The sequence below is a fragment of the Amblyomma mixtum genome, chromosome 3, assembly GCF_055824585.1.
Source record: "Amblyomma mixtum isolate Tamu chromosome 3, ASM5582458v1, whole genome shotgun sequence".
Classification (NCBI taxonomy): Eukaryota; Metazoa; Arthropoda; class Arachnida; order Ixodida; family Ixodidae; genus Amblyomma; species Amblyomma mixtum.
In genome coordinates, this window is record NC_143014.1 from 117,494,859 (window position 1) to 117,507,944 (window position 13,086).

General features: G+C 46.4%; 1 protein-coding gene across 1 annotated transcript in view; it reads left to right on the top strand.

Moving 5' to 3' along the window:
- The window catches only part of LOC149351538 (cell adhesion molecule Dscam2-like), a 192,813-nt gene extending 180,198 nt beyond the window's left edge, over positions 1 to 12,615 (top strand). The window contains exons 8-12 of the mRNA XM_089577047.1: positions 521 to 814; positions 2,724 to 2,852; positions 2,945 to 2,972; positions 3,247 to 3,332; positions 12,311 to 12,615. Coding sequence (XP_089433173.1) covers positions 521 to 814; positions 2,724 to 2,852; positions 2,945 to 2,972; positions 3,247 to 3,332; positions 12,311 to 12,393 — 620 coding nt within the window. The 3' untranslated portion in view covers positions 12,394 to 12,615. The remainder of the gene's footprint in view (positions 1 to 520; positions 815 to 2,723; positions 2,853 to 2,944; positions 2,973 to 3,246; positions 3,333 to 12,310) is intronic.
- The last annotated feature ends 471 nt before the right edge of the window (positions 12,616 to 13,086 follow it).

The following is a 13,086-nucleotide window of genomic DNA, read 5'->3' on the forward strand; positions in this document are numbered from 1 at the left end:
TTTATACCGCATTGCACCCCGGTCGCGGCTTCTCGAAGGCCGCTCTTTTGGGCTTCACAGATCTCAGACAGCCGCTTTAGCTTCCAGCCGAAGGCCCTTTCGCGGCAAATACACGGCATTTATGCCGGGTAGCTGCGCATAGTGCGCATATGAACAAAAATACCTGATTCTCTTAGACCTTTTCGTTGCCCGCGAGAGTGGGATATCAGTCGCGATCCCGTACCAAGCGACGTACGGTTTTGTGAATAGCACACATACGCGCGCAAGTAGAGACAGGCGACCTACGCTGTCTCGTCTTTGCGAGCGCTTATGAACGCCTTGGCGCAAAGCATAGCGTGTACTGATATCTTCTGTGATCTATTGAGTCCAGACATTCCTATGATATTTATCAAAGGTATGCAAGGGCTATTGCGCTTCGATGTCGCGTTTGAGTGTTCGAAAGGTTTTCTCATTCGCAGTGAGTTGATCATGTAGCTATGCATTAGGTGCCTTCTTCATCGCCAGTGCGCGTGTCGTGCAGGGCCGCCGCGTTCCCCGCAGAACTGCAGCGTGGTCCGTCAGGTGGCGGGCGCCCTGCGGGTCGAGTGTGCGCCGGGCCTCCGCTCCGGCGTCCTCTACCAGCTCGAGGTGCGCGAGCGGCGTCGGCTGGTGGCCAACCTGAGCTCGGTGTCGCCCTCCTTCTGGGTGGACGCGCTGCCGGCGGGCAGCCACTGCACACTGCTCGTGTACGCCGTCGAGGGCAGCGAGCGCTCGGCTCCACTCCGGCTCAGCGCAACCGTGCTCGCCAACGCCGCGCAGGGATACTCGGAGCGAGGTGCGCCCGCTGCTGCTGCTTCGCCCAAATAATGCCGGCCTGATTTGCATTTTTCTCGCGCTGCAGGACGCCCCAGGGCAACGCGCCGTGTGTTCGCCCGACATGCCGGGTCTCTGTCGCGCGTACGCTGACGCCCCGAGAGGCAGAAGGGCCTAACTTGCCGGGAGCTGCGGTGCGAGGCTGCTCTGGGGCGCCAATTTCGCTGGGCAGACATGCGAAGCAACGCGTGATTTTCAACTTCTCTGTAGTTTTTGGTAAACAGTGGGATGGCTTTTAAGCAGGGGTGAATGGAAGCGTTAGTGTCGTAGAACTGCTGCGGCTTTACTTTGACTAACGTGTTTGTGAGGCGGATAAGTTTTCGCGTAAACTCCAACACGTGAAGTTGTTCGAGCGACGGCGTGGGAAGAGGCGGAGATTCTTTGGGACTTGTCCAGTTTTCTCAAGGAAGCAGAACGCGGTTGGATTAGCCGCATTTTAATCATCGGTGGTCGTGAACGCATAAAGCGCGACAACGGGTGCAGGAAAAAAAAAATACGAGCTCTTTAAATTAAATCCTCTCGCGAATCGGTGTTAGTGCACCCTGTTGTCTATCATTTTATTTTTAATTTACTTTCCGCTTACGTACAGACATATTAAACTGAAGTTTCCTTCGGGGGAAAACATTTTTATCACGCTGTCACCAGCAAGAACATAACTTTTTGTTTGCGTTTCATGGAAGGTTTAGTATGACATACAGCAATCAAAGCTTGGTTCCTCGAGTAGAAGAAAAACTACCTCCTAAAGATACACTAAATAGGAATCTTTTTACCTCGGGAACTCAATCTACACTCTCTAAGCATTCGTAGAAGTCTAGAATTATGGTCCTGTGCGGTCGACTTCCCTACGAAATCGAATTAAACGTCCTGGCTCCCGCCTTTTTTTAAACTCACCTTCGAAAAAAGGAGGAGTCAGCCGACGTGTGTAGTTCCTTTCAGCCAGTCGCGTGGCGGCTGTCGCTTTTATTTTGTTTTTAGGTTTCCGTCTATAAAGAGTTTCAGTCGTAGACAACATAGCCGCAAATTAGGTCTTGCTTTCGGCAATCACTACGTATCACTCCGCCCGTGGCAGAGCGGCAAGCCGCCACGCGGCTGGCTGAAAGGCACTCCACGCGTTGGCTGACTCCTCCTCTTTTCGAAGGTAAGTTAAAAAAAAAAAAAGGCGTGAGCCGGGACGTTTAATTTGATTTAACAGGGAAATAGGCCAGACAGGACAATAGTTTTGAAGTTTCTAAGAATGCTCAGAGCGTGCAGATCGAGTTGCCGCGGTAAAAAAGACGAGCTCAGATGCCTCTTTAGTGGACCTTTAAGCGCTGGCAGAGCTCTCGTTTCCTGATACTTTGAGAGAGCATTAGTACTAGCAGTAGAGTCACTCGTGGGAGTATTTTTTTATTTGTAAAGGACAGAGAATATTTTGGCGTTTTCATTTTCAGCCGGTTATCGTGGACGGCAGAAACGCTTTTGGAAGGGACAAGAGATCAAATGCAACGAAAGGAAGGGGGTTCATTGGTTGCACGTAAGGTTGTGATGAGATCGTTTTAATGAAGATCTCAAATTCTCAGGACCGAAATCAAGGCGCGTAGTACCAGAGTTGCTTCATAATAGCATTCCGTAGACGTACGGAAGCAAGCGTATGGCGGCGCCAAGCCGGCCAGCCGGATGCCTGGCGGGGTCATCGATGACGATAGAACTACCCCCTCCCTTCCATTTCGCGGAGACCACAGAGCAAGAAGGTAGATGCCTATTGTTCTCAGCGACAATCAAACGACCACCTTACGATTGTCCATCCGTGGCGACTTAGAAAACTTGGTATTTTGAAAGCCGTCACACCGAAGGGCCCAGCCCCATCTCTACGTGCGCCACTTTCCGTGCAGGGAAACGTTGGGCGATCAGCACAAACCTGCTGTCGCTACTTCTGGTGGCCACGGGCCTCGTGCTTGTCCTGGTGCCCTTCATCGTGGTCATCGCCCTCAGATACCGCAGAAAGCCGGCTGAACCCAGAGGTACGGATCATGGCTGCTCCTTCCTCTAAAATATTCAGTGCAGGACAAACCACTGAATATTTTTTTCTGAAGTAGTGTTGTACCTTTTTCAGCCGAAGAGAAGCCTGTGACACAAGAAAAGCAGTGAGTTATGCGCCTAAATTATTGTTTTCTAATATTTTTTTTTCTGTGCATCAAAGGCCGATCGCAGTTCACTGGTTAGATGGAAACATGTACAGCGATCAGAGATTCCAAAGCCAAATGAGGACTCCGTGTGACTAACCTGTTGCCTTTTCAAGACATATTTTTAACGCACTATAGAACCATTTTATTTCTGCATTCATACCGCACTTTGTTTCATATTGAACTTTGCGAGACATCTATTTTTTTTTCTTTCTTGCTTCCTGTGCTTTAGTCACTGGATCCAGCTATCACAAGGAGTGGAACTCAGAAGTGAGCCTGGTATATTCCCTGAAGAAGCGTTCGTGACAGCGATGACGTGTGAGTAATGTTAGATATGCTCGAATGAAACCTATAACATATTACCCGCGGGTGATCGTTGCCTGGGAGTGCATCATATGTTTCGTTAAATTGCATGCGCTCATTCTGGTGCTGTCCTTTTCTACGGTAATGACAACCATCTATCGTGTCTGGTAAAATCATAGGACACATCTCGGCGAAATTGTCCCGTTTACGCTCCTTCCCCCCCCCCCCCCCCCCCCCCCCCTGGTTTTTGCTTACCATTTGCTACGTCTGCGATACGATGGCACTGTCAGCTGTGTGCGTTCCTTTTTTTTTATTTTTCGCGTCAAAGCCGTGGACTGCTCGGGGAAATAGCCAAGGCCAATACCGACGTAATCCCGCAGGGACTGCTTCGCGTACGCGGCAATCAGGAGGAAGTGATGCAGGGAACCTTGCTTCTGCTGTCGGGTATACGCACTGGGGATCAGAACATTCGTATCGTTACACGCGCCATAGAATCCTTGCCTCCAGGCGAGGCCGTTGTGCACCGAGCGCTGCCCGAGATTTAATTGCCTCAAGAAAACAGAAGTTATTAGGCACTACGCATGGCCGAGATTCTCGCTTAGTGGCAGCTTAGCCCAGAGGGTGTACGATTGCGCCCCTGTGTGGAACTGTGTAAGAAGCGCTCTTTAGATGAGGAATGTTTACTATTAAGGGAGCCAAACTGCAGTTGCTTTCACTAGAGACTACTCTCATGAAAGGAAAAGAATAGGGAATAATTAGGGGAACATTAATAAATGTTTTCCACTAGAGTTACGGCACTAAGGAGCAGTACGACTTTGAACGATTCATGAAGAGCGGTTGTTTTTCTCTATTTGGCCATCGTCTTTCTAGGCCTTGGGTCAGTCAGGTTGCATCACTGGGAGTAAAATTCACCGATTGCCGGCTTATTTCGCGAAAGGAGGTCTCTTGCTGGAGCGTGTTGTCAAGAGCAAGACTGTAAGACGCAGGACGGTGGCTGGACAAAGATTGCTGCGCTCTGACCGCCTCAGTATTTCTTAGTGCGGAAGTAATGCTGGCTGTCGGCAGACTGGAAAATTGAGACAGTCCACAGTGTGTTTCAGGGTTCCTTTTCAAGTAGTTCCGCGTCATTAAGGGCTGACAATGGGGCTTTTTCGTCTCTGTACCGCACCTCAGGCTTGCTCTTTCGTCACGCGTAACCTTTGCCCCGAATTAATATAAGTAACAGCAGCTATGCACAGAGCCCATGAATACCTAAATTTGGCGTCTTTTCTGACATAACTGAGTTAGAAACCTTGCTTCGTCACACAGCAGGGAGAAGGAGGAGTTTTTGGCTTAGTGGCCCTACTATCGCATACACTCCGCTGAGCGCTCTCAGCGATGATCACTTGCATTCTTCTAGGAAGGAGAATTTTGCAACGGATTGAACTACGCAGTGTTGGCAGCAACTTACTGTGAGCCCAGTTATTCACTGTTTCTAATACAAAAAGATATCATCATCATCATCATCAGCCTGACTACGCCCACTGCAGGAGAAAGGCTTCTCTCATGTCTCTCCAATTAACCCTGTCATTTTCCAGTTGCGGCCACCGTATCCCCGCAAACTTCTCGATCTCATCCGCCAACCCAACTTTATCCCACCCCCTGGGGTGGTATTCTCCCGGTGTCGCCTTTTGCGACATGTCGCATTCGCTCTTCGCTGATTGGCTCGAGCCGCGGTGACGGCGGCGTGACGACACGTACCCGCCTTCCTGCTACGTCATCGTGACGTCGCCCCAATTTACTACGCTTAGTCGAACAACGGAATGCGCTGAAGCGATTCGCGCGGGCGACGGGCTACCGTTAGCGTACGAACGCAATCGGCAGTTGCGGCTTTTGCGCCCTTGGCGTGAAAACATGGCGACGTCCTTTCAAGCGAGAGCCGCCCGCTTCAGCCAATTCAGCAGTCCTTGCGATTCCGGTCGGCATGTTTACCGGCAACTACTGGTGTTGTTACTTTTCGCTATGACTTACCTTGCTTCGACGATAAAGTTTAAGCTCCAATTCAGCCTAGTTTTTTAGATACGCTCTCGATTCTGGAGCGCGCAAGCCTAATGGGACCTCCAGCTACACTGCTACCGTCTGCAACTGCCCGAAACGCAGCCGAAGCCTAGCACAACCGTCCGGAACGAAAGAAAAATAGATTTAGAGCTTTTTCGCGATGTTTTATAGACTTAAATGAAGTAAAGCGAGTTTATATTAAATTTATATTAAACCGGCAGAATACTACCCCTGGGGTGGTATTCTGCCGGTGTCGCCTTATGCGACATGTCGCATATGGGCGGGGCCTAAAAAAGTGCTTACAGATGCTCGAAGGAACGGAAAAAGCCACCGGCACTTTCGTCTGCGCTGCATTCATTCACTCCGAGAAGCGACAATTTACCACTGCTGATTCACTAGCAGCAGTAGTTTCGCATCTTTTATAGCAAGAATATTTGCCATTACATGACGTCTAATGTTCAAAAAAACATTTGCAAATTTAATATAAACTCGCTTTACTTCATTTAAGTCTATAAAACACCGCGAAAAAGCTCCAAATCTATTTTTCTTTCGTTCCGGACGGTTGTGCTAGGTTTCGGCTGCGTTTCGGACAGTTGCAGACGGTAGCAGTGTAGCTGGAGGTCCCATTAGGCTTGCGCGCTCCAGAATCGAGAGCGTATCTAAAAAACTAGGCTGAATTGCAGCTTAAACTTTATCGTCGAAGCAAGGTAAGTGATAGCGAAAAGTAACAACACCAGTAGTTGCCGCTAAACATGCCGACCGGAATCGCAAGGACTGCTGAATTGGCTGAAGCGGGCGGCTCTCGCTTGAAAGGACGTCGCCATGTTTTCACGCTAAGGGCGCAAAAGCCGCAACTGCCGATTGCGTTCGTACTACAGTGTTCTAGAAGGGGTAGTTCGTACCAAGACCTACTGAACTGCAGACCTGCACATTTGGCGGGGTCCTATGGAGCAGCGTGCGCCAACTTTCGTTAGCTTATTGGCCGTTGAGGGCGCTCGGTTGACCTGTTCGTCTGCTGTCATCATCATCATCGTTTGCCAATTTGAGCAAGATATTTAATACATTTGTTTCGTTTTCATCTGCTATCTTACCATAAACGATAAAAATATCCACAATAACGACTTTTTTCGCTCTGGATGAGTATAAAAACGTCTTTCTATTTATCCGCTTTCTTTTCGTCAGCACCACCGTGCCTAGCATAGATAAATGGATGTTAATGATTACGTGGACAAACAACGAAACTGCCTTGTTTGAAATAAAATAATGGAGGAGGCCATCTTGTTCAACAGGTATAATGTAGCGCCACGCTTCCCGTAGGTGCCTTTTCCTAGCGGCAAAAGGCATGAACTAGAACATGCGCGCTGGAGCAGTGCCAAATGTGCAGGTCTGTAGTTCAGTAGGTCTTGGTTCGTACGCTAACGGTAGCCCGTCGCCCACCCGAATCGCTTCAGCGCATTCCGTTGTTCGACTAAGCGTAGTAAATTGGGGCGACGTCACGATGACGTAGCAGGAAGGCGGGTCCGTGTCGTCACGCCGCCATCACCGCGGCTCGAGCCAATCAGCGAAGAGCGAATGCGACAGGTCGCAAAAGGCGACACCGGGAGAATACCACCCCTGCTACGCTGGCCTTCTTTTGGAATCCTGTCCGTTACCCTTAAGGACCATCCCTTATATATCCTTCGCATTACATGCCCTGCAGAAGCCCATTTCTTCCGCTTGATTTAGACTAGAATGTTATTAACCCGCGTTTTTTCCCTGACCCACTCTGCCCTTTTTCTGTCTTTTAACTGCACGTAAAAGTATGTACATTATTAAAGCCCTCCCCCAAGTAGAGCACCAATAGAGCCTTTTACCGGCGCAAAATGAGACAAAGATCTCTGCTCCATAAGAATGGCTTCATACCGCGTTCCTTTAACTTGGGCGCGCACTGGCCACGGCCCAAAAAAATGCCCCCAAAACAAAAATGTTCAAATAAGGCGCTTGAACTGGCAGGTAGTTTCCAAGGCATTTTTTTTTTCCTCTTGCAAGGAAATAAAAAGGCTTTGCCGGAGTGTCAGCGTTTCCGATTCGAACAGTTAACCGCGCGATTCCTTGTGTGTAACGTTTGCTACAGGAGGCAAAAATGGCAATAGCTCACATTTCTGCCGCAAAAAAATCCGTTGTTCTAACACTGTGGCGGAATTCACATTTACCAAGTTCTGTTCTCGAAAAAAACTTGCCGCATCGCCTTTCTGATATTCAGAATGCTCTCTTTGAGAGCTAAATTTCCTAGCGGAACAACCTACAATTTCACCAAGCGTTATTTTGCTATTAAGTAATTATATGCTTCTTAGTACGAGTGTCTAGTTTGTTTTTAAACATTCGCAAGTTAGTCGAATTTTTTAATTGCAAATATGGAGCAATAGAAGTTTTATAAATGCATCTACCAATCCGTTATATTTCTGCAGTGTACGAGCTAGTAAGAGAGCAGTAAGTTCACAAGATTTAGATTGAGCTGAAAGATGAAATGCCCCTTTTATGGGATTAGTTTTCTACAGCAGTTGAATCGCTCGTGTGTTTCGGTATTTAAAGACGGTTAATAATTATTTTGAATCATTCGAGCTTAAAACAAATACCAGAGTCCTTTTGAAACGTTTCCGCACTACTTCGTGTAGGACCGCAACAACCGCCGGAGAGTTGCAGCAGGGCTGGAGAGTTCTAAAAGCCACATCTACATTCACTCGCACTGTAAAATTTTAACTAGAACAGCACTCTGCCTATATATACATAAAATTGATCATTATTTTCGGAGATTTATACCTCGGATTAGGCTGTTTTGTAACAAAGAGTACGACCTTTCGTTAACTGTATGTTGCGGGGCTAAATACAATAACCGCGACGAGCTTTTTTTTTGCTCTGCTTTCATAAAGAAATAAAATAATCTCTGAACAAAATTCCCAGCCTGTCCTGACTCGTTAAACTTTTTTTTATATCTCAATGTCTCAACTTATCCCTAACTTAACTTTTTTTTTTATATATTTCGTACTAGCCTACGTAAGCCGTGGCATTATCTTTTACGCTTCGCAAAAATATCGTGGCAGTTAGGAGGCCATTAACGTATGCTTTTTCTTACACACACCGTTTTATTTGGCTCGTTCTTTTCAACAAGGTAGGATGTCACTCAACTTTCCGTTCATTATCACCGGCCTCTGCACAGTGCGCTACTCAGTTTTCTTTTCAATAATGAGGACGTTACTTTAGCTTTAATTCATACGAAGGAAGCCAACAGTCGCCGAAACCAAAGAAAACGAAGGGGAATGTGCCAGTTTTTATTTTAAAGAGACCCACCACTGACCCAAACGTGTCACGAGTTTATGGTGGAAATGATAAGATGGAGCCTCATATTGTGAGAACTGAGCGCTCCAGTATCGAAGAAACGAGGATTTATCATTTTAATTTGGCACTGAAAGTCGCTTAAAGTGCTTTCTTGCGGCGAAACTCTGCCATTTTTGTAGGGCCCCACGTGTCCACATCGCGGTAAACTGTCACTGATTCGTTTTAAACTGAGTATTCTTCGTTTCAACCGTTCCTTATGTTTAAATTAAAATTACACTCTGCCGAGTGCTCCCCTCAATGAAAAGCAATGCACACAAAGCATCGCCGAAAACAAGCTTTTCGCTTTTGTCACTAGAAGGCGCCACTGTGTTTTGCATTTTTTAGGTAAAGCGGTAACCACTGTTCCCTAAAACTTTCGACGAGGAAGTGTATTTCACTGTGCTATATTAGCTTTGGGTTTGGAAACTGAAAAGGATACTACTCTATAATAAAAATGTCTAATTATTGTGTGGAGAGTGAGATTTATATTGTTCTTTGGTACATCACTTCTGCCAACATGCAATCACCATAGCATTCGCTAATTATAGTTTTTCGGCATGGGCCTTCATAAAAGCGGGCGCATGCACTGATGGCAAAATTCTGGGGGAAAATCGTCTAGAGTGTTCCTAAAGAAACCGTTTTGGAATCGAGCACCTTAGACAGAAAGCTTTCCGTTGCGCCGACAAAAATTGGACCGTAAAATTCAGCGTTGTGTCCCTTTAACTTGTGGCGTTGATGAATGAGAAGTTAATGTTTTGATTACTTTATAGTTGAAAGATAATTTAGTAGGAAGCAGTAGAAAAAGCAACCGTATGCTGCCGTTGGGACCCGAACGTATTTTTCAATGTGATTACAGTTTCCATTGTGATAGATGCTCCATGGGCGGATTCAGCTATTTTTTCTTCAATTTACTATATGCAGAAACTTTCCGCAAACAAAGAAAAATTCCGTACCTAATAACCCGTAAGCTCGTTATCACTTAAGGAAGAGAGGGGCAAAACGTGACATTTGCTACGCAATGCTGCCTATGACTAACTTTTAATTGTGCCGCCATACTAACCTGCTACATAGCTGACATGACCTACAGCATATGTATTACAAATGGACCAAAAGATGGCGAAATTGGTTCTTTTTGAGCAGAAAATAAAATTGCGAAGGGAGCCTTGGTAAACGGAAAAGCAGTGGAAAACGCGTAAAATTCTGCATGCCGTATTCTTAAAAACGGTGCAGCGCAACCAACCTGGAGTCGGGTGTTAACTTAAGTATTTAATTATTTCAAGTGGCTATTGGTCTTGTCATATAAAAAGTTTAGGAATTTTAGCCCCTTGGCATCTTAAGAGAGAATTTTAGCAGCAGGCAACATGTGGGGCCAAAGGCGGCATTTTGAGGTTGTGGAGGGACTGAAGGGAAGATAATGGTTTTACTTCTTGCTCCAGAACTTCACCCTTTTTTTCCCGTTATCTATCATAGCCTAACGTGCAAAAATAAAACAATGAATGCCGACTAGCGTGCAGAAAGCATAAAGAAAGCTCTGGATATAAGAAAACAGCGCCGTTGCCATCAAGCGCTTTGGTGTTCCCTGAAGCGTTACCCACAGAACAATAAAAAAAAAAGAGAACATGAAAAGCTTTCTTTCCGGCTGAGAACAGCTACTTGTACAACGCATCCTGACAATAGTGCAATCTCATTGGCCTGGCCTGCAATAACATTCAAAACCTATAGTGTTCGTGCGCAATCAGTTGATCCAAATCGCATGTTTCTTCAAGAGGGCTGAACGAAAAAAAAAAGCAGCTGTTACACTAAAACAGAAAAAGAAAATGGGACGAGGATAGCAAATTTGAAAATATCGCTTAGCCAGGCTACGCGCAGAGGCCGGCTGTAGAATTGCCTTGTCTTTAGTGGCTCAAAGACAAAAACCGTGCCGAGTTTGGCCTCGTAACAGTGTCTACGGGCCCCAAAAAAATGCCTAGATGTCCATAGAGACGAATTCGTGTGTATGCATTGCAGGGTGAGGAATATCTTTATTTTGTTAGCCTGTCTCATTCTGCCCCGTGTCCTGGCGCATTCCCTCCCGGGGTGGGGCAAAATGCGGCAATTTGAAATAATGTATAGTATTCACTTTTACTGTGTTCTGCTTCAACTAACCTTTTTACGTTTGGTAGGCGCTATGTCAGGACCATAGGAAATAATTGACCAGTATCTGTTTTTTGATACCTTTGAGGAAGAAAAATAAAGCACGATTTGCGAATTCATGTCGCGTTTTGCTGCACTTTCGCCTAGCGACTAGAAGTCGTTCGCCTGTGCCATTTCTAGTCTGCAGAGACCTCAAAAAGATAAAAAAAGAATTTGGCGTTACTGCAATTACTTTATGAAAACGACCGTGTGGCGACAATGCGTGATTTTCATTGTTTTCCTTGCTTTTTCTAAAGGCTCCGTTTCGAACGGAGCATCCTCTTCATCATTAAGAAGCAGCAATACATCAACATCGGCCAATTACAGCGTGTCCTTAGTGTTCATTTTTAATTCTTGGAAATAATGAGAAAGAAATAGTGAGAGAGAGCTTAGTTTCCCAAATATAAGATGCTAAAGATGCTACACGGGCCGCACCGGAGGCCCCACACACATACCTAAAGGCTTGGGACTTTGGAAAAAAGGGTTAAATTCACACAACTAAACAGGTCAGTAGCGGTCATAATCTCGTCAAATGCACTGAAACATGACCGCATAGTGTAATCTTTCCACCGATCTGAGTTTAAACGTGGATCAATGCTTACACTCTGGATGCGAGCTGCACGGTGTTGATAACTTCGAGCCCTCGTCGATATTCCAAGAATTTTACCTATAGGAAGAGGTGCCTGCTGAAGCTTCTCTGGTATAAACTGCTGCAGTTGGGAAAAACCGTAGATATGTACAAAAATAATTTGTTTACCGAGTTATAGATTTGTTTTATCTCAAGTGAGGCTAGTGTATCATTTGTCCACCTTTCGAACATATCTCATGTACACGACGACGTTGTTGTGCAGATTGTGCTAGAATATTTCTTGACGTTCGTTGCTATTAGAACTCAAAATATGAGGGCCTGGGGATTGGTGTTAAGGAAGTAATTAAAGGGGCTCTGAGGTCAAACTGCAGCGGGCCTGTATCGGTAGACTTCCGCGTTCTAACGAAAAAGAGGCTACGTTCACAGAAAACTGAGAATTTCTGAGCTTGAAAATGTAAAAAAAAAAAAAATGCACGTATCGTCGCCACAGGCCTGTCTCGACGCCACTAGATCGAACCGAGCGGTGGAGAAAAAAAGATGTTCAATTTTTAAAATTCAATTCTCTCAGCAATAAACGGCTCTTTTTGAGCGGAAAAAACATCAAGATGGCCCCAAAAAGCCACACCATTGATTTATATTTGGAACAATAATTGGATGGAGTTGTCCCCAGTGTCCTTTCAATACGGACTTTTTTTCAGAAAATGAAGTGTACATTCACGTGTTTATAAAGCTTCAGTTTTACGACTTGATTGCAGAAGCTTCTAAAGAAAATTTGAAGACCTCGTCTCTGAAGGGATAACCTTGTTTTGTGTCTGCTCCTTCCCCTGCTTATCCTCTGCAGCCTTCAAGAGGGGGGCACCCGTGGAGAGCGCGAGTCCACGCACAGACGGCCGTGCCTTGTGCCCCACGCGGGATGTGTGCTAGGGTCCGTGCCAGCCCGAGTCGACCAGTGGTCGTGCTTGCTCAATACATGGCGCCGCTGGACAAGCGCGCTCAAAGTCGTCGCACCAAGAACAGGGCATGCAGCATGCGCTCAGGCGTAGCTCGCCGTCCTGCCACGGATCGCCGAGCTAACTCCAGCTTAGGCTCATCAGTGACAGCATTCTGTGCCCGGGCTTTTAAAGTTGCGGAATTGGATATGCGTGCGCGGAGGGCGTTATGAGTTATTGGGCCGTAATCTATTTTTTTTTCCCCGTTTTTTAAGGGTTGCACGCGATGTGCTTCATATTCAGCTGCACTTTTGTGGGTTTCTTGTCTCGTCTGGGGTCCCGATAAATTTTATCAATCGTCCTTCTTTACATGTCAACAAATATTTTTGAGCGGTCGTTTTCTTCGTTAGGATGAACAGCATGTCCAGCCCTGCGGCCCAAAGACAGTATCCGGACTACGCCCGGCTGAGGCGTGCGCGTGCACATGTGGTCGGAAAAAGGAAGCAGCTTTAGTGCTAACTGTGCGCTGAAGCTACAACGGCGATGATCGTCCGCCAAGCCGCAGGCCACCCTGGAGTTCGTTACACCAGTCTTATTGCTAATATCCAACTCGCGTCTTTTCTTCAATAGCTGCCGTGAAACGCGAGCGCTCTGTACATTTGTGTTTTCGTGCAACGGACCACCAGGC